Genomic DNA, 26,622 nt, shown 5'->3' with positions numbered 1-26,622 from the left:
GAAAAATGTAGGAACTCGATAGAAATAATGCGGGTACTCCATTTTGCCTGATAGAGAATTAAATATAGCGTCAGGAGCATGCGTAATCCTCGACGCTAGCGTCGTCAACTTTCATTGTGGGGAGCGGCCACGCGCCCAGAAGGCGCAGAATCATCATTCGGGCCGTAAGACCCGGCAAGCGGAGTACGCCAAGCTTATTCAAGCTTTGCTGTTTGGTGGTGATCAGGAACTGACTCTGGGAATAGAGATGGAATTGGCAGTTGTTCTTTATCGTATTATTACAATCTGAAAAAAACTTACTCCGTAGTATGATAAGTTTATGCTGATTCTGCATGTAAATCAAGTCCTAAAAAATACTCCCCATACTACTTCCACTGAAGCCGACTGCCGCGCAATCGCCTCCACTCTCGGTCCGACCAATCTCTTTCCTTGTCTCGCGATCTCGATTCACAACTTTGTACTAACTATAGTTATGAATTCCACGAGCGAATCAGGAGGCGAATCCGAGTTGCAAATAAGACATGGACTGATCTTGATCAGCTTGATAAGTTGATGGTAATCAAGAAAACTTCAGCCTGATCCCTAACATGTCAGTAGTATAATGCTTCCACTCCTCGAAAAAGGGGTGAAGAATATCCCTAAACTTCCTATGAAGCTGTAAGCGCCGTGGTTTCGAAACACGGTTTGCAAAGTATCCTGCGATGGTGATATTCTCCTGAAATCCTCATGCATAAAACAATGTACATGGTTCTATCTTAGTCTCTCAATGTCTTTCTCCACATGAGCAATCGTTTGCACTGTACGGAGTACTGTCCTGTACCCTGAGTCCCTGAATCCAAGTCCCTGAACCCCTAGCGGGGCAGATTCTTCAAATCAGTGAACTGTTTTCTGTTCAGGGACCAACTGAGGCATTTCTGGGACCGACAACGGTGTGGAGGTTCAGGTCGACTCGGGGAATTCCCTTTCAGGGGTGGTGGACACGAGGGAAATGCCAATTTCCACTTGGCGTCCAGACTTTTTCAAAGGCAAAAAGGCCGCGTCAGGCACTGGTGGTCCGTGCGTGGAGTTTTCCATCGCTGGATTTCCTAAAAGGGCTGGGTGGTGCCTTGGTGCCTTAGGCCACCTCCTTGTAGTTCCATCAGCAGCTGGGTTTTTAGAACTGGAGGCACGAATTTATGTTTGAATGCTAACGTCTCCAAGTGAAAAAAATTCTTGAATTAAAGGATTTCTAGAACTTGCCATGATTTAAATTGCTGTATCATGAATCACCCCAAACTCAGACACATAAATGCTTTTATGCCAGCGAATTCAAGCATATTATGACACGCATTCTATGACTGCCCTCCCCCACTGCCCCGTTCAACATCAGGTTTGCCTTGCGGGTCCTGGACCGAGCTTTCCAGTTTCTGCTGCTCTCGGCGGGCCTTCATTTGCCTCCATGAATGACCGCGCAGAAACACAAGCCACAGCAGGGGACTGAATAGGGCCCAAAGAACGGCCACAATGGTACCAGTCCATCCGATACCAATCGCCTCAATCAGTGGGCCCACAAACGCCGTCGTACCGGCGCCCATCAAGCACCGACAAAGGTTACTAGCAGCCACGGCTGTGGCGGCGCTCTGATGGTTCACGTCCACCACCAGCGTGTTCAGCGTATTGAAGGAGCCACTGGTGGTGAGACCCATGAAGTACAGCATGATAATGGGGCCGGCGAGAGACGTGCGATATTGCATTACCCAGCCATAAGCGAGGATGGAGAGCGCCCCCAAATAGATCATGGGCAAAGCAACTGCCAGCCGAGCTCGTTCGATATTGAAATTCGCAATGTCCTGCTGTCGATTCTTGTGGATCACCATACCCTGAAGACGTGCTTCTCGTCGAAAGTTCCAATCAAGCAAGGTTCCAACGGTCCAGCGGGAGCTGATACTTCCAAGCCCTATTGGAAGATAGCACAACCCGATTTGAATCGAGTTGAATCCAAAACGACTACTCAGCTGGGTTGAGAGCGTACTGAGGACAGCCTGATAACCAGAGAAGAGCAGGCCGCCGTACAGCAAGATCATTCCGGCTTCCTTTTGAGCGAGAATCAGTAGTGAAGAGATTGGATTCGGTCGTCGTTTGGGCTTTTGGATTGTTGTCAAGTCCGGGGACTTCTCGTCTCGCCGAAATCGCGATTTGGGTGTGCAAAGAGTCCAAAGAGGGCGATTCCATGAGGGTGGAACAATAGACCCATTCCCTACCACAGCCCGACAGGTCTCGGGGAGAACCATGAGAATGACGATGAATAAGACGCCCGAAAGAATGACAAGAAACCAGAAAATGGACCTCCATCCGAGAAAATGATCCAAGAGTCCACCGACAATAGGTCCGAGAGCAGGACCCAGGGAAATGCCCATGCTGGCATATCCAATGTACTTCCCACGCTCCGCTCGTGTCGTCAAGTCAGCAACCACAGCACTGCCCAAAGCGATGGTGCCACTACTTCCAGCCGATTGAAGGCAACGCAAGACCATCAGTGCCGAATAGCTGTTCTGAAGTGCAAGACCGATGTTGGCCCCGAGGTAGATAATGAAGGAGACAATGTATGCAGGACGTCGGCCATGTCCATCGGAGAAGCTTCCGACAAATGATGGGGACAATCCTTGGAAGATCTAGCAATAATTTTGGATTAGCACATTCAATTGCTCATGGTGACAGAGCAGGAAAATCGGTAGACCTACCAGGTACGTTGTGATGGTGAGATTGATGAGCGACACCGAGACATGCATATCCCGAGCAAGAGTATTCAGCGCTGGCAGATACGCGCTGCTCGAGAGTGGGGAAATCAGAGCTGCAAAAGACCCCATGATGATCACAAAGGCTTTCTCCCCGGATGGAAGGACACTGTACGGAGCTTCGGCTGCTCCATCAGCCTCCTCTTCTTCTTCGGCCTCGCGATCATTTTCAGCCGGTTTCTCGGACAAAATATCCGGTGCTGTTTGAGGGGATTCATCACTTATATGGCTGTGATCCGACATCTCTTCATGAGCACGATGCTCCTCGGGCGAGGCGCGACAGACCTCACCCGCGCATTCAATATCCGGCCTGGTCACGTCCATGAGTCAAATCAGGTTGAAGACTTCCAATCAAATCAAGGAAGCCCATCGTATTTGTATTGGGGGCCAGGCTCGTTGAAGGAGAGGCTCTTTCGTTGAAACCTGACATGTTTGCATTTAATTCCCGGAGGCGGGCCGTTACCGGGATGGCGTTCAGTCCAAATGAGTGAAGAAGTGGGGCGGTGAAGATTCAAAATTGCCAAAGGCGGTCAACTCGGGCCTGGAAATACTCCGATCACGTGGGAGATTCTAAGAATGCCAGAGGCGTATTTTTACTAGAGATTCATTGTGCATCAATGGATATGTTTAGTGACAATGCAATAGAGAAGTTATGCCAATTATTCTATATTGGCTACATCTGTAAACTATCAGGTACAATGTGGTTGCAGTTTCTTAACTCCGTTTTTGCTAGGTTTAAGATTCCAAGCACACAGTATAATCTGATGAAGACAACGATTGTTTTAAGAGTTCTAGTAGTCATTGCAGTCTAGACTATCTGTAGCGAGGGGTGACCATTGTACTTCGAACAACCGATACAGAATAATGTATGCTAATAGATCGGTACACTTCATTGACGTTATTATGACAATCCACACATAAAACTACATCTCATAGCCCTTTCAAGAAAGGTGCTTCTCAAAAAAGTCAGCCAACTGGTTGTACCTGTGACAAAAATGCTGAATCAGTATGCGAATAGTAACAGTATCTCATCAACCTAAAACTCACCCACGAGCATATTGAGCCTGGCTTTCTTCCTGCTCAAGGTTAGCACGAGCACCCATCCATCCATGCCACATGGTAGAGTAGGTCTCAATATATCCTTCCTTCTCCTTCGCAAACAAGTCCGCATAGCCCGCAATTGCATCGGCAGGCTCGTCTTTCGAGGCAAGCACGATATGCGGAATCGACAGAGCTTGCGCATCAGCCGCATCCATTCGACTAGAACAGGCATTAACGTTAGATTTAGTCGTTCTACTGCAGCTTGGAGAACAGGCTTACCCAGGATGCACTTGGCCCGATGCAGCGAACGGGGTATTAGGTCCGGATGTCAAAACAGTCACCTACACTAATGTCAATCTTCGAGTCTTATCATCATCTCAATCCAAGGTAGAACTTAAGAACTCACCTTTCCACCCCAGCACAAACCAAACGCGCCCCATTTCCGAACCGACGAGAATCGGGTATGATATTCCTTAACAGCCTCGATCACCACATCAACATTGCGAGAGATATTAGCCTTGTGAGCCATGAAGTCTGCAATAATCTGTTTCTTCTCATCGGTATCGGCGGGGACGTATTCATGTTTGAGCGGCTCTCCATCGAAAAAGTCCGGGATGAGGACCACGGCGTTTAGTCTTGCCGCGAGGAGATCGGCGCCTTGAATAGTCTGGCTAGCCATACCAAAGACATCGTAAATGTCTACGAGGCCAATTTGGGCATCTGCATTTCCGGTGACATCTGCGGGGTAGTTCTGTTAGAATCTATGAGGGGTATCACGTAGGACAGTACACCCACAAGTGTTGAGGCCAGCGATGGTCTCGAATTGGCCCTTGGGAGTGTATCCCGTCGCGACCACGGGAGGGATAGTCCGACAAGCTTCGCAAGACATTGTTAATGGTAGATGATTGAATTGTTGTTTGGATTCGCAGAGTGCGATCAACCAATATTTATTGTTTGCTGGCATCCCGGTACCGGCATGGACTGCCCCACTCGGCAAATTAACCCTCGGGTTTCTATCGTCGGAGTCTCGAAAGGGGCATTCATGGAGATAGTTTAGAGAATTCTGTAGAATCTACGGCGGACTTAACTTATCTCCTATTGCTGATGTCACTCAAGATCTGGTGTAAATATTCTGTCAAAGCGCCTCTGGTGGGGAAATATATCCATTTGCGGCCTCACCAACCCATCCACACGGGCCTCTCGCCGAGATCGATGCTCATTTAGCTTTTCGGGCCGACCAAAGTCAAGGGTTGATTGATCCGAGTAATCAAATCTACCGAATCGGCAAAAATTATTGCTTGGCCTCCAGTTAGGTAACCTTAATGTTAATGGTGGAAGATGAATGGAACGCATGAACACCTTAAGTAAGTCTACGTTAACAACCTTAAGATCCATCAGAAATAGTCGGCGCCATGGACGCCATATTCATATTCATAATAATCTTGTACAACCCCAACGTAAAGCTAAACACAAACCCCCTCGTGTCAAATTATCGTAAACCCTTATTGAGGCAGATCACGGGCGCCAGCGGAACGCAGGGTTGCGCCAATCCATGTCCTGAATCTGCTTCTGGGACAATCCGGCCAACGCGGCATTGACATCGACCTTGCTACGCCTGCGATTATCCCACAAGATCCACATCCATAGGCTCGCACCGAGTATGAGAGTCATGGAGGAGGTTGCAAGATTCAGACCATTGCCAATGTGATAGTTGGGCGCATCGGATGGCAGGAAGGACCAGGTGGAGATCAGGCCACCAATGTTGCCAAACATGACAGTCGTACCGATGGCCGAAGAGCGAGCCGTGTCAGAGACCACGTTGGCGGAAACGTGGGCGTTGCAAAGAGCGCCAAAGGCAAAGGCTCCGCTAGCGATAATGAAAGTGGCTCCGTACCGGACCATGGGATCCTCACTGGCCAAGAACATGATGTATCCAGTCATCATCAGGGGCGGGCTGATAACGAAGAAGATCAATCGCTGATCGAATCGCCAACTGAGGAAAGGGAACAACACGGTGAAGAACGCGCCCACCACGTAAGGTGGGACGGTGTGCAGCTGCTGGGACACCACGGACGCATGGGGATAGATAGTTTGGACAATGGTTGGCGCAAAGAATCCCAACCCCTGGACCGTGATGTTATTCAACAGGAAGACGAAAGCACTGGTCAGAGTGACGGGGCTGAAGATGCCGCGCAAGGTCTTTGGCAGGTCCAGCTTATCCAGAACCTCCGTAGTTCCAATACGCTCCGACTTGACTCGTGCAATGGCCAGATCCTTTTCTTCCTGCGTGAGCCAGCGGGCAGTTTCGGGTCGGTCGGTCATGGTCACAAATGCGATGAGGGCGATTCCGATAGTGATGATGCCTTCGATGGCAAAGAGCATGCGCCAGCTACGGAGGCTGCCAAAGTGATCCAGAGTGAGGATACCGGAAGCGAGGAGACCGCCGAAGGCTCCGGCAAGAGGCGCCATGACAATATACAGGGAAAGACGGAAAGCAAGCTGGGTTTATGTTAGTCACGACATATTCAATCATCATGCGAGTGCCTTAGAGAAGGGACTTACTTCACTGCGACGGTACCATCTGCTCAGGTAGTAGGCAATACCGGGCAACAGACCAGCCTCGAACATGCCGAGCAAGAATCGGACACCGGAGGCACCGTGAATGTCATGCACGAAGGCAGTTGCAACCGAACAGATACCGAATCCAAGAGTAATGGCGGGCAGGAACCAACCAGGTCCAATCCACTTGCATGCGATCTATTGATAGATGCACCGTCAGCATAGTTCTCCTACCTGGGACCCATATCCCAGATGACCAAAGGTATGCCTTACGTTGCTCGGAATCTCGAAAATGATGTACGCGACAAAGAAGATAGACAGGACAGCATTGTAATCATAGCCTTTCAATCCAAGGTCCTTGGTAAAACCGGCCAACTTGGCATTACCTGCAGAGCGAAGATTCTTGTATTAGCATAGGTTCCAGCTCAAGCTGTCCTTGAGCCACACTTACCGATATTTGCCCGATCAATGAAGCAGAACAGATACATCAGGGCCACAGTGGGCACGACGTACAGGTCAATCTTCAACCTGAGCTTGGACTCGGCCTCCTTGTCAAACTCGACAATGGGATGTCCATACTGATCAGTGGCCAGATGTCCGCGCTCGGCCGCATCACGAGCCACATCCGACATGAGGTTCTCTTTATGGTCAGAGATGGCCTTCTCTTCCCTGGCAGACTCCGGGTCGGCCATGGTGGTAGTCATGGGGAGAAGAAGCTGTAGGGAAGGAAAAGGGAACAGGAAGCTGGGGCCGGGAGGTTTCACGAGGGGCGGGAGGGGGGAGACGGGTGAAAATCTGTTGCCAAGCAGTCGCGTAAATCACCACCGGGGAAAGCTGTGGTCCTTTATAGATTGTGTCACCCCGCGGGTCATTCGTCCCTCTTTTACTATCTCCCGCTCGGAAGTCCCGGACGGGTCTGAATCCGGGGTTGCGGGGAAGTCTAGATTATGGGGGAGGCGAATCTGAGGAACAAGGTATGGGTTTGACCGCGGCACAAGTATCGCCAACCATTCTGTCCGTTGGTCTGGAATTGCCGGCGCCAAGAAATATCGACGCCTCGTCCTTCGGAAAAGGACCATAGGAAGAAAAGAGTCGGTCCTTGGCACTCGGAGGGTTTTGCGTTTGCATTTCGCTGGGAGGCGTTACTTGGCGGGACCCGAGAGTTTGAGGACGAATGGGCCAATCATAATGGTTCATGAAGGCTTGGAAGATTTTCGATGGACGTGAACTTCACCAATTCAATTATACTAGAAAAGTCGAGATGTCGAGATAGTCACATCAAGAATGCGTCCGTCTCTGTATATTCCAAGTGGGTCATCCATGGATCAGCTCAGGGTCCATCACACAGACGGGGTAAGACTGGAAACGTGGAGATGAATCATGGGGGATGCTCACGCTAAACGGGCCTCGTGCTTCCGATTGACTGGTACATTCCGATCCGATGGAGTCCAGGCCGACGATTTAGCTCGAAGTTCGGGTTCTACCCCGGACACCCCGGACGGGGAGGGATAGAAGATAAAGTGTCGAGCGGGACCGGTCCCGCGTGGTGAACTTGTGAAGGCCAACAGTTGAGAGACAAAGTTAACTCGAGAAACTCAGTTCTCCTGTCGTCGATCTGTCAGCCTGTCGACCGTCTGTATTCAAGTGCCGAAAGGTCTTCCCGACAAAGTCTCGGCAGCGCCACGACAGCCATTGTCGACCAGACTTTGGATGTTTTGCTTCACTGGATTGATTAAAGCAGAAGGGCCAAGACGTACGCCTTGGCAGCTGTGCCGTGTGCTCACGGGGATCCGATGGTCGCTCTCATCGGAAGGAGTGTCGGTTATCTGAGTTGAACGAGAGTGGTCGGTCCTTCAGACAGCTCCAGTCTTGTTCTCGGTGACGACTGGGGTATCGCAGGAGTGATGATCATCATACAATTAATCGCCGTGAGAGTCGAGAGCAATTCTCATCTTCTTATTTCGATGAGAAAATGAGAAACTGGGAAGGAACGCGACCGTGACCTCACGTGACTCTCTCGGATATAGACGGATGAAGCGGATGAAGAGACACGCCCTTTTCAATATCCACCGCACAAGCACCTGTCCCCCATAGGGATAGTACAGAAAGCCACGGAGAGCCCTTTGGTTACTCCGCTAATGTACTGAGGGTGCTGGAAGTTCTTCCGTACACCCCTTAGTGCCAAGTCTGTCCTCCTTGTCGTTCGGATATGGCTGATACCCTGAAACCCCCCACTGCCGGTTGGCGCATTCCTAAGGCCTGCCAGGAGTGTCGAAAGCGCAAAATCCGTTGCAATGGATTGACCCCGTGAGATTATCTTCTATTGGTCTAGCAGGCTGATAATGGGGGAATGAAATGATCTGATTAATTTCCTTCAGGTGCAAAACATGTCAGCAACGAAACACTCCCTGTGTCTACAGAGATGTCATTCGGCACCGAAGGAAAAAGAATGAATACCCACAGTCTGATACTGAGGGAAGACAGCCCCGTCAAATCTCTCCGCCAGTTCCTCAATCGTTTAAATCCGGGGGTCCCTCAATGATGCTCGAGTTCCCAAACAGTGTATCGGCGACCCATATGGCTTCGCCTTCATGCCAGATGCAGCTATACTATGGCCCAACCTCCCATTTTTCACTCATGCAGCATATCTACCGCGATCTTGTCTCTACTCCAACCATTCATCCTGCGCCTTCGGGTGAAGTTGAAGAGGCTGGCGCTGGCCTAGATTTGTTCAGCTTCCGGCGAATCTTCTTTGGTACTCCCGATACTCATGACCTTGGCAAGTCCGCCGCCATTGGCGACATACCTATGATGTTCTTGCCATATGAGCTAGCAAAGCTCTTTCTCTCGCGATTTTTAACCCACCTTTACCACATGTTGCCCCATCGACCCAAGTCCTACTATGAACAATGTCTGGAGAAGCTCTACAACCCATCCCCTACGATTCACCCCGATACTCTGACTCAAGCCATCGTCTTGATCGGTTTAGCAACGGGCTCATTAGGCACGGAACATTATGCATGGGGCGACGTGCTTTTTGATCGTGTCAAGGTGTCGCTGGTGTCATATGACGATGTTGTAAATTTGCAGACCGTGCAAATTTCATTACTTATGATAAGTCGCTGCACGCCAGGCTCGATTGATCGTTATGATGCTGACATAGACTCCCAGTCAATACGCCAATTACCAGAATGAACAAGGTCGCCCTAATTCCGCCTTCTTGCATCTTGGGACAGCCGCCCGCAAAGCTCTTTCTGCTGGTTTGCACAAAGACGTCCCTCACGGGGACTCCCAAGACCAGGAGACCATTGAAGAACGCCGAGTCACATTCTGGTCTCTCTATGCTTTTGAAACGTATCTCCCTAGCCCTCGAAATCGGACATTCGCTCGGCGAATCGCTAACATGCCGTTCTAGCTGGTTCTGCTTTCACGTCGGCCGACCGAGCTCATTGTCCATAAAAGATGTTGCTACTGAGTATGCAAAAGATCCATTTATTCGACTCTTGGCTGAGCTTTGCAAAACCGTTTCTCGTTCCGGCAATGAGATATACGGTCAAAGGCACGAGTCATTGTTGCATATGTGGAAAGTCGCCCGCTCAATCACTCACGACCTTCGAGGCCACGAGGTTCAAATGCAGCAGGCGCTAGGATTTGGCCTCAATGCGGGCATTCAATCGGGATCTCTCGGTGTTCGCCAAACGATATTTATTACTTGTACGGTCAAGCATATTATCATGATTGTCCTGGCTACTGACCGATATTAGTGTACTATCATACTCTCCTTCTGACTATCCGCCCCTTTTTAATATTCCGTGGCCACTGGCAGCGGGACATGAAAATGTCACTTCAACAGCCCAATGGGGGCTCTGCCAGTCGCCCGACCGAAATGCCAACTTGGTTGAACGAAGCTTGCAATCACGCCCTGACAGCAGCGAGGAAAACCATCCATCATCTGTGTGAAGCGTCCCGCAGTAATGACTTTGTCAAGGTACATTCGGTCAAATCGATCAAGTTTCTGAACTAAGACTGATATTCTCTCTAGCAATTACGATACCATGGATATTTCCTCGGCAGCTCCGCGTTCACCCTCATATACGACCTACTTCACGACCCAAGCACAGCAACAACTCACTTACCTTGGATATACGCCACTCTCCAAAATCTATCCACAATGCGAGAAGGCGATCCAATTAACAGCACCATCTCAGCCATCCAAACAACCCTACGCAAAATCAGCCCGGCCTACGAGTGGTCACCCTACCCAAAAGCCGACGAAAGTTCCACATTGCCCTCACAAAACCCAGCATCCGTCTCTCAACCTATCAGCAACATCGACCACCAGGCATGGGTAACTCCAGATCCATCAGTCCCCCAAAGACCCTTCTTCAACCAACAACCAGACCTATCATCACCACAGTGGAATCTTCCATTACTCGAGGGACCGGAAACGGGGGGTTCGGGAGGTTCGAGTGATGATCTTTTGGATTTCACACAGTCCGACATGGGCTGGAATTTTGATTTTTCGACTATGGACTTGGAGGCATTTTTCTCAACGTATCAGGCTGCGGATCCTGCGTTTCTCTAAAAGTGTTCATCGTCTGCGACAAATTGGGACAGGAGTGATACCCCTAGGTTGGAGGGTGTTTTATATAGATTGTATTAATAGACCTTACCTATAGATGGACTGGCGCATTGTTTAATGGACATAGTTTCATAATTTGATGGAAGGAAGGAATAATTCTGCAGCTAATCTTCAACGCCCCTCGACGATATTATTTCACGTTTCACTCTAGTGAATGCGCGGATATTGCTTCGACAGATTTTCCTTTTCAGACAGACCAATCAACGAAAAAGGCCGGGGGGCAAACACTACAATATGCATGTAATCCAGGGGTGGGATAGGTAGGATAGAAGATAGAAGGAAAGGATGTGGAGAGATCAGGCAGAAATCAGGCTGCCAGGTGCCAACAGCGGCGCCCTTCATAATCCCTTAGTAAACCGCGCTTCGTACTTTATTGCGTAAAATTACACTGGCTGATGCGCCGGTACTCGTTAGAATTAAATAAAATCCTATGGCGGATCCGTAATTCATGTGGGGAGAACAGGTAAGTGCTCAGCAAGTACAAAAAGTGGTGAACTAATCTAGGACCTTTGCTAGACGCCATGCTCAAGGCTGTGTCAGAGGCTATGCTTAAGGATGCGTTACCCCGCTTTTTCACAGTGGAAATCATAAATAGTCAGCATAGACGAAGTTCGCGGAACCTTCAGTCAAACTCATAAACAGGAGATATTGATCGTCAACACTATCAGCAGGTATGGAGCCCATTAGCCTTGCTGGCTTCATTATCCAAATCACCCAATTTGGGGTGGAATTCTTCAGCCGTTTCCTCGCTTTATCTCGATCAGCAAATGGAAGCATCCGGGAGGTTTCCGACAGAGAAATGCAGATCCAAGCCATTTTAGTAGATATCGCTGCTCTTAAGGCTTTACCGCTTCTTACTCAGGGTGAAGACGAACATATAACGGCTTGTCAGAAAGTTCTCAAGCAGATGTCCAAGATCATAACTTCCACGAAGGGAAATGGAAAACGAAATGTCATTTCTAATGCCAGGGCTGCAGCCCGCGCCATGAGAGTCAGTAAACGATTTGAACAACTAGACCACCAGTTGAGTGTCTCGATGCAAGCCCTCCAGCTGTAGGTGCTACTCTGTCATTTTACTTCTAGCCCCAAAAGACTTCGAAGCTCGATAGAAAAGCCCAATCACTGCCTTATTCCTAGTAGGACCTATATTGTCAGTGCTAATATAGAACAAGGAGCGCGGATCTTCAACATGCACAAGGGCTACAGTCGATACAACAGCAGTTAGAACTCTTGGTAGAACTATTACGATCGTCGTTAGGGATCGCATGTCCCCACAAGCCAAGGGACTTGGGATATCCATGGGAAACGGGAGCGCCTCGCGACCATATCATCGTGGATGACGGCCTTGATCCAGACTACATTCTCCCTTTGAGCTTTTGCTCTTCACCAAAGGTACTGATATCTTCCAAGGCATTACCATAACTAACTAATATTATAGGAATTCCTGCGTCTTCTATCGCACAAATTTGAAGACAGAGGTCTCCCAGGCGCAAACTTGGTACGAAATTCTCACCTAGAGCTATGGAATTGGAATGGCAGGACGAAACTCGATAACGATACCTGGAATATGCATGTGATATCAGGCACAGGGATCAAAGTTTCCTTTGTGATGAGTACCTGCTTTGGGTTTGACCATTACGCATGTGTGCGCTGTGGGCAGAAGCAGGAGGTAAGTGTATATCGGCGGAAATATAGCACATGGTAATTCGTAAACAGCCGCATTACAGATAAAAAGCTAATGGATATATTGTAGCTCCCGATGCGAACTAAAACTTCGTTGGGTAGAGCCTGATGAGATTACCTATGAGACCACGGACACAGCGCTTATACCCTTCAACGGCAATAAAATGAAGGCTCTATCGTCCGAAATACCTTATGAACAAAATGAAACTCAATCTCCAATCTCCACAAAGGGCAAGATATGAGAATGATAAACAAGCGATAGAGAACGTTTGCCATCGACTAACCATGAAATGGGAGCCAATTTTTAATTACACCCATCGATACCTTTACTGTCGATGCATCTTGCGCAGATCCACCCCTTCGTCGCTCTGCCCAGAAATTACTTTGCTCATCAATTCCAGATGTCCGCGGCACAACAGCGAAAGAGTTTCATATGCGGACTACGGAGACATATACTACCATCAAGACCCATATTTTGATCAATTTGGAGGGTATAATGCATTCCGTGGAATGGTGTGCGCTGAATTTACAAGCATATATCTTCACTCACTGGGCCGGTATGCTTTCATCGACGAGCAAGAGCTAGGTAGGGTAGTGAATGATTTCAATTCTGCGAGAAACCGACTAGGGCAAACGTTTCAAGGTGTACTCGATGAGTACAAGTACGAGATATATAAAGATGCTGAGCAAGCGAGGGTCCTTTCTAGTCATGCTGTTGATTTTGTGCGCGAATGGGAAGGAAAAGAGCAGGCAAACAAGATACGGCATTCTCCTCTTCATCCTGATCTCATCAAAGACTTTTTGGAGTGCGCGATGATGCAAGAAGTTGATGAAATTCAACACGGTCGATGGTCAAGGAAGCCGCACTGGACTGTTGATAATTGATAGATGGTTTTGCAAATTTCCATATCTAAGCCAGTTGGCTTTCAGAAGGCTAAACCTAGCGTTGGAATATCTCAAACGCCACGGTCAGAGACAAACCTATATACCGACCTATTTGAGGATTCCGAAAATCCTTCCTTCGAAAGTAGTACCCTTTTGACTAGTATCCTTGGCGAGCTAGACTACAGTAGCTAGGAGTAGGAGACAACGAGTCCATTGTGTGCTAGTCAAAAAGCTCAAATGACATGGATTTAACACGACACTCTTTTGCCATCTGGATGGAAGAGGAGTTTTCGTCGTGAGGCTAGGATAAAAAAGAATCGATCTCTTGTATCCTAGACCTGAGCTTCTCCCATTTGGCAAGCGTCGCGCTAATCGTAACCCGAATCCTAGCCCTTGATATTCGTGTTTCATCCTCATCCGATGTTTACCCTAGCAAGCAGTCGGCAAAATCTCAGTATTGCCCATCATCTAGCTGTTTCGGGCAAACTAGGCTGAGTCTGCCATATCAACGAAACTGCTAAACACGCCTATTGGAAACCTTGTAATGAGATTGGCTACTCGCCACGATGAGGAACAACGTCATACATCGAGGAGCAATAAAGCTCGGGCCTAAAGCTTCTATTGCCGGCCCCTAAGGTAATAAATACCGGCGGGGATAAAAGGGGGCTTCTAGAAGGGCCTGTAGCTTTCCATTGACCGAAATTTAAAGATGGATGGGTATCCGGAAATATTTTAGATCGAGATTGCGAGAAAATAGACTTCTATATCCGACGATAAATCTGATCGCTGTGGCTGACAAAGCTCTGCAGGAATAAAGCCGCAGTGGACCTAAGTGTCAGCCCTATTATTGACCAGCGATAGTGCTAAACCGAAAAAATCGTAAAGCCGATGGTCAGGGCAGATATTTCCGTAGCACTCGCACTGTTAATGCCGGATTATCGAAGATTATATGGATAGGGGAACAAGCGTATCTCCGGATGACCCACTTTCCCGGCAATACGGATGTAAAAAGTGTGAGTAAATGAAGCTTAGGTACAGCGCTACAATTTGAGGATTGGTCTTTTAAATATCAATTGATATCATTTTTTAAGTTTTAAACCGTCTGGATAAATAAGCCACCGAATATAATACGAAGATTGAGCGAAGACATTCCATTGCACGAGAAGAGCAAAGTCACTGAATCCATCCCGGAGGACCAATCAGCCAGGATGGAGACTCCATCATCAGGGACGGTGACACCCGTCGACTTGGAAAGCGCTAGCTACGAAGGCAGTATTCGGAAGCGCCTCACTGTGACATTCCGTGATATCAATGTCCGCGTTACTGCACCGGATGCTGCGTTGGGAAGCACGCTCTGGTCTGAGGTTGATCCCCGTCAGCTTGGCGGTCTATTCACACGACAGCAGAAGCACAAAAGGGTAAATATAACATAATATCAGATTATAGCAATATACTGACGAACATCACAGACAATTTTGAAAGATGTTTCGGGTCAGGTTAAACCAGGAGAGATGGTATGTACCGCGCGCTATATTACCGGAAAGCTTTGATGCTAACGAAAGTAGCTTCTGGTACTCGGTCGCCCAGGGTCTGGCTGTACCTCTCTTCTTCGAATTCTTTCCAATGACCGCGATACTTTTGATGAAGTCAGTGGTGAGACTCGATTTGGAAGCATGGACCACAAAGCGGCAAAGCAGTTCCGCCAGCAGATCATGTTCAACAACGAAGGTAAACTCATGGAGCACCATGGATTGAATGACAATTATCTAACGGAACTATGTTATTAGACGATGTACATTTCCCAACTTTGACTGTGAACCGGACGATGAAGTTCGCCCTCCGCAACAAGGTTCCCAATGAGCGACCTGATGCATTGGCCGATCGCAAAGACTACGTTATGGAGAAACGCGATGATATCCTTGACTCCCTTGGTATCGGACACACGAAGAAAACTCGTGTCGGAAACGAGTTTATTCGCGGTGTTTCAGGTGGCGAAAGGAAACGTGTCTCGCTAGCGGAAGTGATGGCAGGACAGGTTGGTTTCTACCGTTCCTTTGGGAATCTAATTCACGTATTAACCTCCGTTCAAACAGAGCCCAGTTCAACTTTGGGATAACCCTACACGCGGTCTGGACTCTAAGGCTGCGGTAGAGTTTGCACGACTGTTGCGACACGAAGCAGACGAGAACCAAAAGACCATCATTACCACCACCTATCAGGCTGGAAATGGAATCTACGATACCTTCGACAAGGTTCTCGTGTTGGCAGATGGCAAAGTCACTTACTATGGCCCTCGTCATTTGGCTAAAGGATACTTCGAATCACTCGGTTTCACTTGTCCCAAGGGCGCCAATATAGCAGACTATCTCACGTCCGTTACCGTCCTCACGGAGAGAATCGTCCGTCCCGGCTGGGAGGACAAGGTGCCCAACACCCCAGAAGAATTCGAATCTCTTTACCACAACAGCTATATCTATCGAGAGCAGATGGATAACATGGAGTCCCCAGAGAAGTTGACCCACGAGACGGAGGACCTTAAAATCGCGATGTCCAGCGAAAAGCGCAAGCAGCATCTTCCTCGCAATCAGAGCGTCTATACTGCAAACTTGTTCGATCAGGTTCGCTCTTGCACTCTCCGTCAGTTCCAGATTATGTGGGGAGATAAGTTCTCCCTCGTGGTCAAGGTCAGCTCAGCCATAATTCAGGCATTGGTTTGTGGATCTATCTTCTATAACCTCCCCGAAGACAGCAGCTCCATGTTCCTGCGCCCTGGTGTGCTCTTCTTCCCGGTTCTCTATTTCCTCCTTGAGTCCATGTCTGAGACTACTGCGTCTTTCATGGGTCGCCCAATTCTCTCCCGCCAAAAGCGGTTTGGATTTTATCGTCCAACTGCCTTCTGCATTGCGAACGCTATCACAGATACTCCGGTTGTCATGATCCAGGTCACTTGCTTCTCGCTCATTTTGTACTTCATGGCTGCTTTACAGATGGATGCTGGAAGATTCTTCACTTTTTGGATCATTCTCATCGTGCAAACATTGTGCTTCATCCAACTCTTCCGGGCAGTTGGTGCTCTATGCACACGATTTGGAAATGCTTCCAAGATCACTGGCCTGCTTTCTACAATTTTCTTTGTCTACGGAGGTAAGTTTCGAGCTTTGTTCTTCATCTGTAAGATCATTATCTAACCAATTTCATTTAGGCTATCTGGTGCCCTTCCATAAGATGCATGTTTGGTTCCGCTGGATCTTCTACTTGAACCCAGGAGCTTACGCATATGAGGCATTGATGGCAAACGAGTTTGTCGGTCGGCAATTTGTCTGCAAAGAGCCTGACTATATTCCTTACGGCTCTAGCTACCCAAGCACCGCCTCTCCTCATCGAGGTTGTTCAGTGCTAGGAAGTAATGCCGATGGCATCATTGACGGCGCAACTTATCTCCGAGAGCAGTATAGCTATTCGGTCCACCACATCTGGCGCAGCTTCGGAATCATTGTCGGTTTCTGGCTATTTTTCATCTTCTTGACCTCAATGGGCTTTGAGCTTCTAAACAGCCAGAGTGGCTCTTCCGTCTTGCTTTACAAGCGTGGAAGTGAGAAGAAGCAAGCCCAGGGCACAGAAAAGGACGCCATGACCCAGCAAGCAGCAGAACCAACAGCTCTCTCAGGCTCAGCAAAGCAGTCCATCTTCACTTGGCATGATCTTGACTACCATGTGCCATTCAATGGAGAAAAGAAGCAACTTTTGAACAAGGTGTTTGGTTATGTCAAGCCAGGTAACTTGGTTGCTTTGATGGGAGCCTCTGGAGCTGGAAAAACAACGTGAGTCGCCCCCTTAACTTTATTTTAGATATTCATACTTACACAATTGACAGACTTCTGGATGTTCTGGCTCAGAGAAAGGATTCAGGAGAGATCTACGGTTCAATCCTTATCGACGGACGTCCACAGGGTATTAGCTTCCAAAGAACCACGGGTTACTGCGAGCAGTTGGATGTACACGAGCCCACAGCGACTGTGAAAGAAGCGCTTGTCTTTTCTGCCGTTCTTCGTCAACCGTCTTCCGTTCCATACGAAGAGAAAATTGCTTATGTGGATCACATTATCAACCTTCTGGAGCTCGCAGATATCGAAGATGCGTTGATTGGAGGTGAGTTAACTCTTTTTTATTTTTATTTGATCTCACAAAACTAACAAGGTTAAGTTCCTGGTGCCGGCCTCACTATTGAGCAGCGGAAACGTGTGACTTTGGGTGTTGAGCTTGTGGCAAAGCCCTCTCTACTTTTCTTGGATGAGCCTACTTCGGGTCTCGATGGCCAGAGCGCATATAATATTGTTCGGTTCTTGCGCAAGCTGGTTGATGGAGGTCAGGCTGTTTTGGTAAGATGTCTATTCGCACTTTCAGTCCATACAATGCTAACCTATGGTAGTGCACCATCCATCAACCCTCTGCTGTCTTGTTCGACGCATTCGACGGTCTACTGCTGCTTGCAAAAGGTGGACGGATGACATACTTCGGAGAGAGTAAGCCCTGTCAACTCACAAATACAGATTGTGCCTTGCTCTAATATTGGAATCTTTTAGCTGGCAAGCAGTCGAGCAAGATTCTGGATTATTTCACACGCAACGGCGCACCTTGCCCACCTGATGCCAACCCAGCCGAGCATATTATCGACGTTGTGCAAGGAAGTGGTACTTCAGAAAAGACTGACTGGGTCGAGGTATGGAGTCAATCTGAAGAGCGACGAAAGGCCCTCGAGGAACTTGAGGCTCTGAACAAATCTGGTTTGGCGGATCCAAACTATGTAGAGGACACCGCGGACTTCGCTACTTCTCACTGGTTCCAGTTCAAGGTGGTTACTACACGTCTGAGTCTCAAGATTTGGCGATCACCGGTACGATTTCCTATATTTCATGATTACAATATGTATGAAGACTGACATTGCCTAGGACTATATGTGGAACAAGATTATTCTTCACATTTTTGCAGCTCTATTCAGTGGTTTCACCTTCTGGAAAGTCGGGGATGGAACTTTCTCCCTCCAGTTGCGACTCTTTGCCATTTTCAATTTCATCTTCGTTGCCCCCGGCTGCATTAATCAGATGCAACCTTTCTTCCTGGCTAACCGTGACATTTTTGAAACACGCGAAAAGAAGGTTCGTCAGCTTAAGAAAACAATATCCCTCAACTTAAATGAAGCAACTAATATCGTTTAGTCCAAAACCTACCATTGGATTGCCTTCATCGGAGCTCAAACAGTCGCTGAGATTCCATATCTCATCATTTGTGCCACACTCTACTTCGCTTGCTTCTATTTCACCGCCGGCTTCCCGATCAAAGCCAGCATTTCCGGTCACTTCTACCTTCAGATGATATGTATGCATTCCGCTGTTGTATTCAGGTTTCTTCATTTCAGACAGCAACTAACAAAGTTTCCAGTCTACGAGTTCCTCTACACCTCGATTGGTCAGGCAATTGCTGCATATGCGCCGAACGAATACTTCGCCGCTGTCATGAATCCCGTCTTGATCGGTGCTGGTTTGATCAGTTTCTGCGGTGTCGTCGTTCCTTACAGCCAGCTGCAAGCATTCTGGCGTTACTGGATTTACTACCTCGATCCTTTCACCTACCTCGTTGGTGGCCTTCTCGGTGAGGTTCTGTGGGATGTCAAGGTCAAATGCGAGCCATCCGAATTCATCACTTTCAGCGCTCCCTCTGGGCAGACCTGTGGTGAATACATGGCAGACTTCCTGTCGACTCAAACTGGCTACTTGCTGGATGGAAACTCGACAACCACTTGCTCGTTCTGTCAGTACTCTACTGGTGCTGACTACGCCAAAACATTCAACCAGCAAAAGAAGTACTATTCTTGGAGAGATGTAAGTTCTTTTCCTTCGCTTTACCTCTATGATCAATTACTGACAAATGTTTCTAGTCTGGTATCACTGCCTTGTTCTGTATCTCTTCTTATGCTCTCGTTTTCTTGATGATGAAACTTCGGAGCAAGAAGACCAAGAGTGCCCGGTCGGAGTAGGACACTAAGTGCTATAGAAACTCCTCCGCCTCGATCATCCCACGCAAGCCGATCAACGCGCTTCCCAACTTCCCAATCCTTTGCTTTTTTTTTTTTTTTCTGTCTTAGCCATGCTGCCTGCACTCAGAAAGCATTCCTTTGCCTAATATAGATGTTTCATTCTTGCTCTTATTCCCCCTATAGACCCTATATTTATCAATCAAGTTCTTTTTCAATTCAAGATATTCGATCTGTATCTAATTGCATGGAATGACGTCCCAAAAGCATTGTACTATAATCAAAAATGTCCCCCATGGGTCAGACTTAGGCCATCATCACATACACTTATGATCAAGCGCTGATACAAATAGGGCCGTTCTCCAGGGGAACCCCCTTTAGCTCGTGGGACAAGATATCTATGGCTGCAATACCAATTGTCCCCCGACACACCGATTACACACAAAAACGTTCTTGGGATCGACGCGTTCTTTGATTGAGACCAATCGCTCATATTTATCGCCCCAGAAGACCTTCTGCCACTCGGGTTCATACCTGTGTAATCTCCTGTGAGTTTAAACTTTAATGCAATTGCGAATAGTACTTACGGATTTGCTTCGTTTATATACGTCCCTCCCTCCGTGCCAACAATCTTCGCAAGACCATCGCTCAGCTGCACCGCATGTAATCGCTTCTGGTGCTTCTCTGACACCGTCGCATTATCGGCCCAATCGACGGAAATTGACAAAAGAGCGTGGCTTTGCTTCCAGATCTTATTGACCGCGGTGTTGTCGCGTTCGTCATTATTCACCTTGCCAACTGTACCAGGTAAGCAGGACGAAAGCAGACATCGGCCATATCTTATCACTTACTGAAATTGAATCCTCCTCCCGGATTTTTGACAAGGAAGCGGGCCAATTCGTCCGCTTTTTTGTTAATCACATCCCTGGTCAAGAGCCGCGAGGGGTCTTGAATATTAGTGCCAATGTTGGGGTCCTGGAGGATATTTGCGACGTATCCGTCCCAGGTTGACGCTTGAGCTCCAACCGCACCTTGGATACCAGGGAGTTGAGTCAGGTTGAAAAACCCTGCGAAATTTTTGTTAAAGTCTTCAACGGTGCTATTAGGCTTGATGAAGATGGCTCCAAACTCTTGGTCAATGGTGGCATAACCAGTGTACCCAGCGTCTGTGACCTCGGGGAGGAGCTTGATGGACTCCTCTAGGATATGTGTTAGACTGGCATCATCCGATGCATTCAGCTGCACAAAGCCCATAATGAGGTTCTGCGGGACTGGATGGGTCTTGTAGGTGACCGATGTAACGACCTGATAATCATCAATGGTATGTAAGCCTCAGACCGCAATCGGCATGAGTGTCAATTAACATACGCCCCAGACGCTGCCACCACCCCCGCGGACAGCCCAGAAATACTCCGGGTCTGAATAGCGATTGATCACATGGTGTTCACCGTCTGCAGAAACGATGCTCATTTCCAGAAGATCTGCATTTCTGTTAGACGCGTAAGGTGGATATAGAGTTGCCAATGGATCGCTGACTGTCAGCTGCGAGGCCGTAGTAGTGTGCAAATGGCGAATGGCCTCCTCCAAGTAAATACCCTCCTGCTGCTCCGACTGTTCGTGCTGATCCTCCTACGACCAATACTCCCTGTTTCGCTGCAGCGTGATACACATCTACATCCACTTCCGTCAGCTCTATTCTCATTCCAGAAACGAATAGGGGGAAAAGAGCAGCATCCACTCACCGAGCCACTGCTCTCCAGCTTGGAGCGTTACAGCCGGTACACCACCACCATCTGCTGGTGCTCCCTGCGGAACAAACGAGGCATGCCATTCGATACCTTTCATATTATGGGTCCAAATCGAGAATGCTCCTTTACCGCTTGATCGACCAAGACTGACAATCGCTGTGGTTAGGCCCAAACCCCGCAGATACGGAAATCTGACTTATGGGACTTACTGATCATGTCCGGTGTTCTTCGTCACCAAATATAGATCTTTCTCACTGGCAAATCTCACTGAAGCCTGAATATCCACTACGCTCTCAGCCCGAACCGAGTAGTACGGAACTAATGGCAGAAATTAGCAACAACATCCTCAGTCTATTCATCATCTCGTACCAATTCCCTGGTCACACGGGGCCTCAACAGCCGTATCAATAAAGCATTGACCAGTAGGGCCCATCTCCCACAAAGTGGCAGCATAAGATCCTGTTTGGTTAGTTCTCCACGAACTGTCTAGCCAGTTACTCTTCGCGAGGGCACATTGATTGGCATCGTACCGCTCAGCGTGGCACACAGCAGCAGACGGCAGAGAGCGAATTAGCTTCCCACCAACGGTGGCATTAAATTGGTCCCATGTAGCAGCATTTGGCCAGCAGTCATCACCGTACGCGCATCGACGACGAGGTTCGCTTTGCGCATGCACAGCCGTGGAGAGAACCCCCAGAGCGGTAAGGGGATTTTGGAATAGCATGGGTGGATGACAGGCGAGATAGATAGCTTGCCAAAAAAAGATTGAGCGTCTTGTTTAGAAGAAAAACATCCAAAGGGACGCCCGATGATTTTCTCTTCTTATATCTACGCTCATTTTGTGGTTGTGGTGCCTGATACGACGGTTTCCCGATGAGGCATCTTCGTATTTCTACTGATGGCGAATAAGTCTTGGCGTTCTTCTACGGAAGGGTGCTCTACTGATCGGTGGATCCCATTTTATGGTACATGACATATTCATCCTATGCGTCTATGGTGGCGATATTGGACGGATTTGTGATTAGTTTTTTCAATGTCCCGTGTAGGCGACGCGCGAAACCACACAGATCGATGTAAGATGCTGTTCGCAAATATCGTGCTGCAAACCCATCAAACACCTTCCCTAGAATCCCCGACCGTCAGAAATACATATGTCCTCGAATAGAAGCTTCCCTTGACTAGAGAAAAACGAAATGCTTAAAGTAACAGAGCGAGACGATACAACGAAAAAAGGAAGAGGGTAGGAAAAAGTCAGCAAAGCCAAAGACCTAGAAAGAAGTCGGAGGTTAAAAGGGATAAAGCACTTGACCACGTACACTGAACAGAAGGTAACGGTAAATTCGACGCCGAAAACGGCTACTTTTGACGCTGTTTTGAGCATCCTTTTTACCATAAATTTAGTCATAGGTTCTTACGTGATCTGTTTCTGACCACTATTTCCGTATGCTCCTATGGATTGCTCCCTCAGCACTCATGGTGGCTTAGGTTTGCTCAGGGATCAGCTTATCCTTCACTTAGGATGCTTATGGTAGCTATTTAGGGATATCGTTAAGTCTAATTATTAATGTTATCCGACTTTAGCCGTTAAATATGCAAACAAAAAGGTCCTCCTTATATGACTCTGGGCTATACTTAAGAGATTACTAGAACCCACCCCCCCCCTCTCTTAGGCTTTAGTCTTTATTACTTCTTTTTTTCTTCGTTTTATTATCTATTCACAATAACCAATTAGGTAACTATTTACCCTTTCTGCACTTACCCACAGTGACCAGCAGGCTCCGCGTAACATTATCTCATATAGACTTCCTTAATACTAAGCAGTCAGGAATGACCTTATAAGATATATCTCATATAACGGTGTCCTTCAGACTCTTTTATGACCTTAGTCATATAAAAGTCCTCTTAGGAAGTCATTATTCTTAAGAATCATGTCCCGTGATAGATCTCGTACGATAAGGACCTACTCGTATCAAAAGTGTTCCTAAGACATTACGTATCTCAAGATCGCACTCCGGGATAGCCTAATCTAGTGAGAATCTTGTCTCCAGTCCCGGTAGATCCCAAGCCAAGCTTCACTGTTCTATACTTTCTCTTAAGTCTGAGCCCCACTGCTACGGCTTTAGTTTGTGAAATTTGAGTGCTGGTTAGTACAGTAAGGTACGGTATATACGAGTCCCTGATTTAGCCATTACTAAAGAGAATCTAATAGGACGCTTCGTCGTATGTGATGTATAGCCTCGCTAGGTGCATCTGTTCTATATTTATCAGATAGAAGGATTGTTGTTTCCGTATGATACTATTCAATTCGGCCTAGCAATGTTCGTATCTTTTTGTGCTGTAGATAGCTCTTTATCCAGTGCGCAGACAGTCGCGATATTATAGTGCTTACAAGAAAGACCGTTCAAGAGAGGATTTGCTATGATCTAGGTCGCTTTAAAAGTAAATCATACGGTCTCTTCACTTCGGAAAAAGGGTACCCAGGGAGCTTCAAGGATGGCTCTCATTGGATGTATTCATATCGCACCCCACGTCACCACATATGCAAACCTCTCTATTTGGGCATCGACTTGGGCTTTGATGTGGCTGTGCTTAGGTATTGCCCAAATACGTACTAGTGGCCAACTAACCGTCACTTACTTCCCTAGAGGCCTACCTGGGCGGCTTCCGCAAGCCTTTCGGCTTTTTCCATTCTTCCTTGCTCTTGCTCTCAACTTCCGATTCTTCAAATACCGATGTCAGCGCTGGTGCGATGTTTCGCCCAATCCCTGTTCCGATCAATTATTCCGACTCGCTCACTCAGTCGTCTCGTTCTCAGTCTTCCCTATACCCCCCAAGCAGGAACCTGGCCGGGAGGAGACCAATTGTTGCGAAGACTGTCGAGACTAACGTGTGCAAGCAGTCCCAGACCAGCAAGTCTGAGACCGAGGAGCGTGTCGGCAAGCTGAAGGGTCCCCTTAAGCCCGAACAGCGTAAGAAAGACAGCGAAATTCGGAAGTTGCGTGCCTGCTTGCGCTGCAAGTTCCTCAAGATGAATTGTGACAAGGGAGAGCCTTGCGCTGGCTGCCAACCGTTGCACGCTCGGTTATGGCAGGTACCTTTCACTCGCATTGACATTAAGGAGATTGCGTATTTCATGAAGGATTGGAAGGCCGACTACAAGCGACACATCGCGATGGGTTTCTCTCTCGGCAATATCAAGGGGTTCTCCGATCAGGAACGTACTCTGTTTACCACGCACGGTTACGGTCAGCTGCTGCCCATACAAAAAGACATTCGAAGGGTTGAGCATATCTTTCCACGCGACAAATCAAAACGAGCCTTTCCTTCGAAGAGGACGATTTCTGCGGACGCATCCGGTGAACTCGAGCACAAAAAGCGAAAATTGTACTGTTTATCAATTTATCAGCGCAGATATAAGAGGCCTCAGGCTGCCCTCCCTAACTCGCCCAATGCTACCGACATGCAGAACCGTCGATCTCCGAAATCCATGAACCTGAACGGCGGTCAGATACCACTCGATATGGCGGCTGCATTACTCTCCGGGCCGAATAATGCACCCAAAATGCGGTCTAAGAGTGAATGGGGCTCCAAATGCCACCCGCCTCTCGCGTAAGCTCGCACCGCCGCTATAGTCCCATCAGTGGCTACCACTCATTCATGATAAGGGTTCTCGTACAATACAAGCGCAGCCTCATCGGATGTGGGGGCCACGCTTAGGAAATTTCACTGAGGACCTTCGGGATTCTTCGAAGCTGTCGTATACCAGTGCTTGAGCACAAGACATCCAAACTCTCTCACGGCATACCGCAGCAGGAGCCATACCACCAGAGTTCGCTGCGCTTACTGCGCTGATAGCGATGACTAAAAACTTTATACGTCCCCTTGACCGCCAACACTCGAAATCTCCGGCGTACATAAAATTCGACGGGAATCTAAGCTGAATCAGCTCGCCTACGCTAGTTAAGGAATGCCACGTCCAAGGCGAGCAAGTTGTCGCTCACTCGATTGCATCGAGAAGTCGTTCTTCCTTACCGTAAGGCCCTGGGATACACAAATATTATAAGGCTATTAGGGAAAGGCTATGTTCTCTTCCTGGGCATCGATTAGTATGTAGCAAGAAGGGGCTAAGCTACGGAGTCATGGAGGCGCCCAGAAGGTGGATCAGCCGTGGTTAGTTAGCATTATCAGACCGCTAGAGCGGTGATAAGTGCGAGTGACTTGGAGCAACGATTGAGAGAGATGCAGATTGGTCCTTTAACTATGTTAGCGGTCGGGTGGGAAATTATGATTTAAGAGATCATCTGGTAATAGATATACCTATTCTATGAGTCTTCATACTTCACAGATGTAAAACGGTCGTTTAGCGTAGAGAGTGTGAGAATTTTAATGTACAAATCTAGCCGCTTATATATACATGATGGTGTCATCGACACCTACGCAGAGGAAGCAGAAAAGGAGGGGAATCTGAATCAATGTCTATCTAGACTATGATGAAAATGGATCTAGAGAAGAAGAAGGAAAGAAAGAAGAGAAAGACCTAAATAGGTCTACAAGACAAAGAACAAAGCGTCGGTCCTGGAAAGAACCATCAAACCTGCAGAGCAATCTATACAGGTGTAAACGGGAGGACGCATGACCAAACGACCGAGTAGTCGAGGTCAATAGGGTCGAGTCATCAATACAGTATCAGAGATTCCAGAGGTCAAGGTCTAATTTTGATGAGTGATGTGCGACGGCTTAGAGAAAGTAGTACGCGGGTCAAAGGGCTAGTAATGTACCCCGTGTTACAGCCAGGCAAGATGAAGAGGTTCAAATCGGTGCATTCAACGAAGGCAACTCAATCTGGAGAGAAGAAGAAGAAAAAGTTCTATCTACTAGAAGATCTCTCCTTTTGTTTGCTCTCGGAAACTTCCATCTAGTAAGTCCTAGGAAACCTCACTGGCTAGTTCCCTCGCTACCACTGGGCTTCTATCATTTACCTCGTAACACCTCAACATTAAGATACAAACCATGAGCACCAGAAAAAACAGTAAGTGGTGCGTTTAGCATCGGAGGATTTCATATAATTAAAAGGTAGAATAAGATTGAACGGGGTGATCAGCCTGAGAAGCGATCAGGTTGCTCAGGGAGCTGCTCATGTTTGCTACGTGAGCCGCTTAAGGCAGCGATCACTTCCCGAAGCGGCAGTTTTACGGTCACCTAGACTACAATAGAAAACTCTAGTCTAGCAGCTTCACCTGTATTATAAAGAAAGCTAGA

The 26,622-nt window shown here is 47.9% G+C and overlaps 9 protein-coding genes across 9 annotated transcripts; 4 read left to right on the top strand and 5 right to left on the bottom strand.

Annotated features, from left to right (window-relative positions):
* Positions 1-1,331: 1,331 nt before the first annotated feature.
* Positions 1,332-3,098, bottom strand: N7496_005633 (MFS transporter; the record flags this gene model as incomplete). The annotated part of the gene is made up of 2 exons (XM_056698562.1): positions 1,332-2,651; positions 2,721-3,098. 2 exons carry the CDS (start codon positions 3,096-3,098, stop codon positions 1,332-1,334), a joined length of 1,698 nt encoding a protein of 565 aa, XP_056557087.1.
* Positions 3,099-3,715: 617 nt separating this feature from the next.
* Positions 3,716-4,704, bottom strand: N7496_005632 (uncharacterized protein; the record flags this gene model as incomplete). Its single annotated transcript, XM_056698561.1, has 5 exons — positions 3,716-3,758; positions 3,822-4,034; positions 4,095-4,156; positions 4,222-4,553; positions 4,611-4,704. 5 exons carry the CDS (start codon positions 4,702-4,704, stop codon positions 3,716-3,718), a joined length of 744 nt encoding a protein of 247 aa, XP_056557086.1.
* A 626-nt stretch (positions 4,705-5,330) lies between these two features.
* Positions 5,331-7,066, bottom strand: N7496_005631 (putative MFS transporter; the record flags this gene model as incomplete). Its single annotated transcript, XM_056698560.1, has 4 exons — positions 5,331-6,314; positions 6,378-6,572; positions 6,648-6,760; positions 6,826-7,066. 4 exons carry the CDS (start codon positions 7,064-7,066, stop codon positions 5,331-5,333), a joined length of 1,533 nt encoding a protein of 510 aa, XP_056557085.1.
* Positions 7,067-8,583: 1,517 nt separating this feature from the next.
* Positions 8,584-10,959, top strand: N7496_005630 (Zn(II)2Cys6 transcription factor; the record flags this gene model as incomplete). The annotated part of the gene is made up of 6 exons (XM_056698559.1): positions 8,584-8,681; positions 8,753-9,436; positions 9,546-9,728; positions 9,790-10,088; positions 10,139-10,362; positions 10,417-10,959. 6 exons carry the CDS (start codon positions 8,584-8,586, stop codon positions 10,957-10,959), a joined length of 2,031 nt encoding a protein of 676 aa, XP_056557084.1.
* A 730-nt stretch (positions 10,960-11,689) lies between these two features.
* N7496_005629 (uncharacterized protein) lies at positions 11,690-12,533 on the top strand (the record flags this gene model as incomplete). The annotated part of the gene is made up of 2 exons (XM_056698558.1): positions 11,690-12,069; positions 12,455-12,533. The coding sequence occupies 2 exons, from the start codon at positions 11,690-11,692 to the stop codon at positions 12,531-12,533; spliced, it is 459 nt and encodes a 152-aa protein (XP_056557083.1).
* Positions 12,534-14,792: 2,259 nt separating this feature from the next.
* N7496_005628 (putative ABC multidrug transporter) lies at positions 14,793-19,618 on the top strand (the record flags this gene model as incomplete). Its single annotated transcript, XM_056698557.1, has 14 exons — positions 14,793-15,002; positions 15,054-15,098; positions 15,150-15,312; positions 15,372-15,619; positions 15,678-16,728; positions 16,787-17,405; positions 17,459-17,733; positions 17,788-17,963; positions 18,014-18,107; positions 18,168-18,478; positions 18,534-18,740; positions 18,801-18,960; positions 19,024-19,463; positions 19,520-19,618. The coding sequence occupies 14 exons, from the start codon at positions 14,793-14,795 to the stop codon at positions 19,616-19,618; spliced, it is 4,098 nt and encodes a 1,365-aa protein (XP_056557082.1).
* Positions 19,619-20,458: 840 nt separating this feature from the next.
* Positions 20,459-20,869, bottom strand: N7496_005627 (uncharacterized protein; the record flags this gene model as incomplete). The annotated part of the gene is made up of 1 exon (XM_056698556.1): positions 20,459-20,869. One exon carries the CDS (start codon positions 20,867-20,869, stop codon positions 20,459-20,461), a length of 411 nt encoding a protein of 136 aa, XP_056557081.1.
* An 852-nt stretch (positions 20,870-21,721) lies between these two features.
* On the bottom strand, positions 21,722-22,087 carry N7496_005626 (uncharacterized protein; the record flags this gene model as incomplete). The annotated part of the gene is made up of 1 exon (XM_056698555.1): positions 21,722-22,087. One exon carries the CDS (start codon positions 22,085-22,087, stop codon positions 21,722-21,724), a length of 366 nt encoding a protein of 121 aa, XP_056557080.1.
* A 1,769-nt stretch (positions 22,088-23,856) lies between these two features.
* N7496_005625 (uncharacterized protein) lies at positions 23,857-24,976 on the top strand (the record flags this gene model as incomplete). Its single annotated transcript, XM_056698554.1, has 2 exons — positions 23,857-23,956; positions 24,009-24,976. 2 exons carry the CDS (start codon positions 23,857-23,859, stop codon positions 24,974-24,976), a joined length of 1,068 nt encoding a protein of 355 aa, XP_056557079.1.
* Positions 24,977-26,622: the final 1,646 nt, after the last annotated feature.

The sequence above is a fragment of the Penicillium cataractarum genome (assembly GCF_028827025.1).
Source record: "Penicillium cataractarum strain IBT 29864 chromosome Unknown utg000004l, whole genome shotgun sequence".
Taxonomy (NCBI): Eukaryota; Fungi; Ascomycota; class Eurotiomycetes; order Eurotiales; family Aspergillaceae; genus Penicillium; species Penicillium cataractarum.
This window is presented reverse-complemented; position numbering and strand designations above follow the sequence as displayed.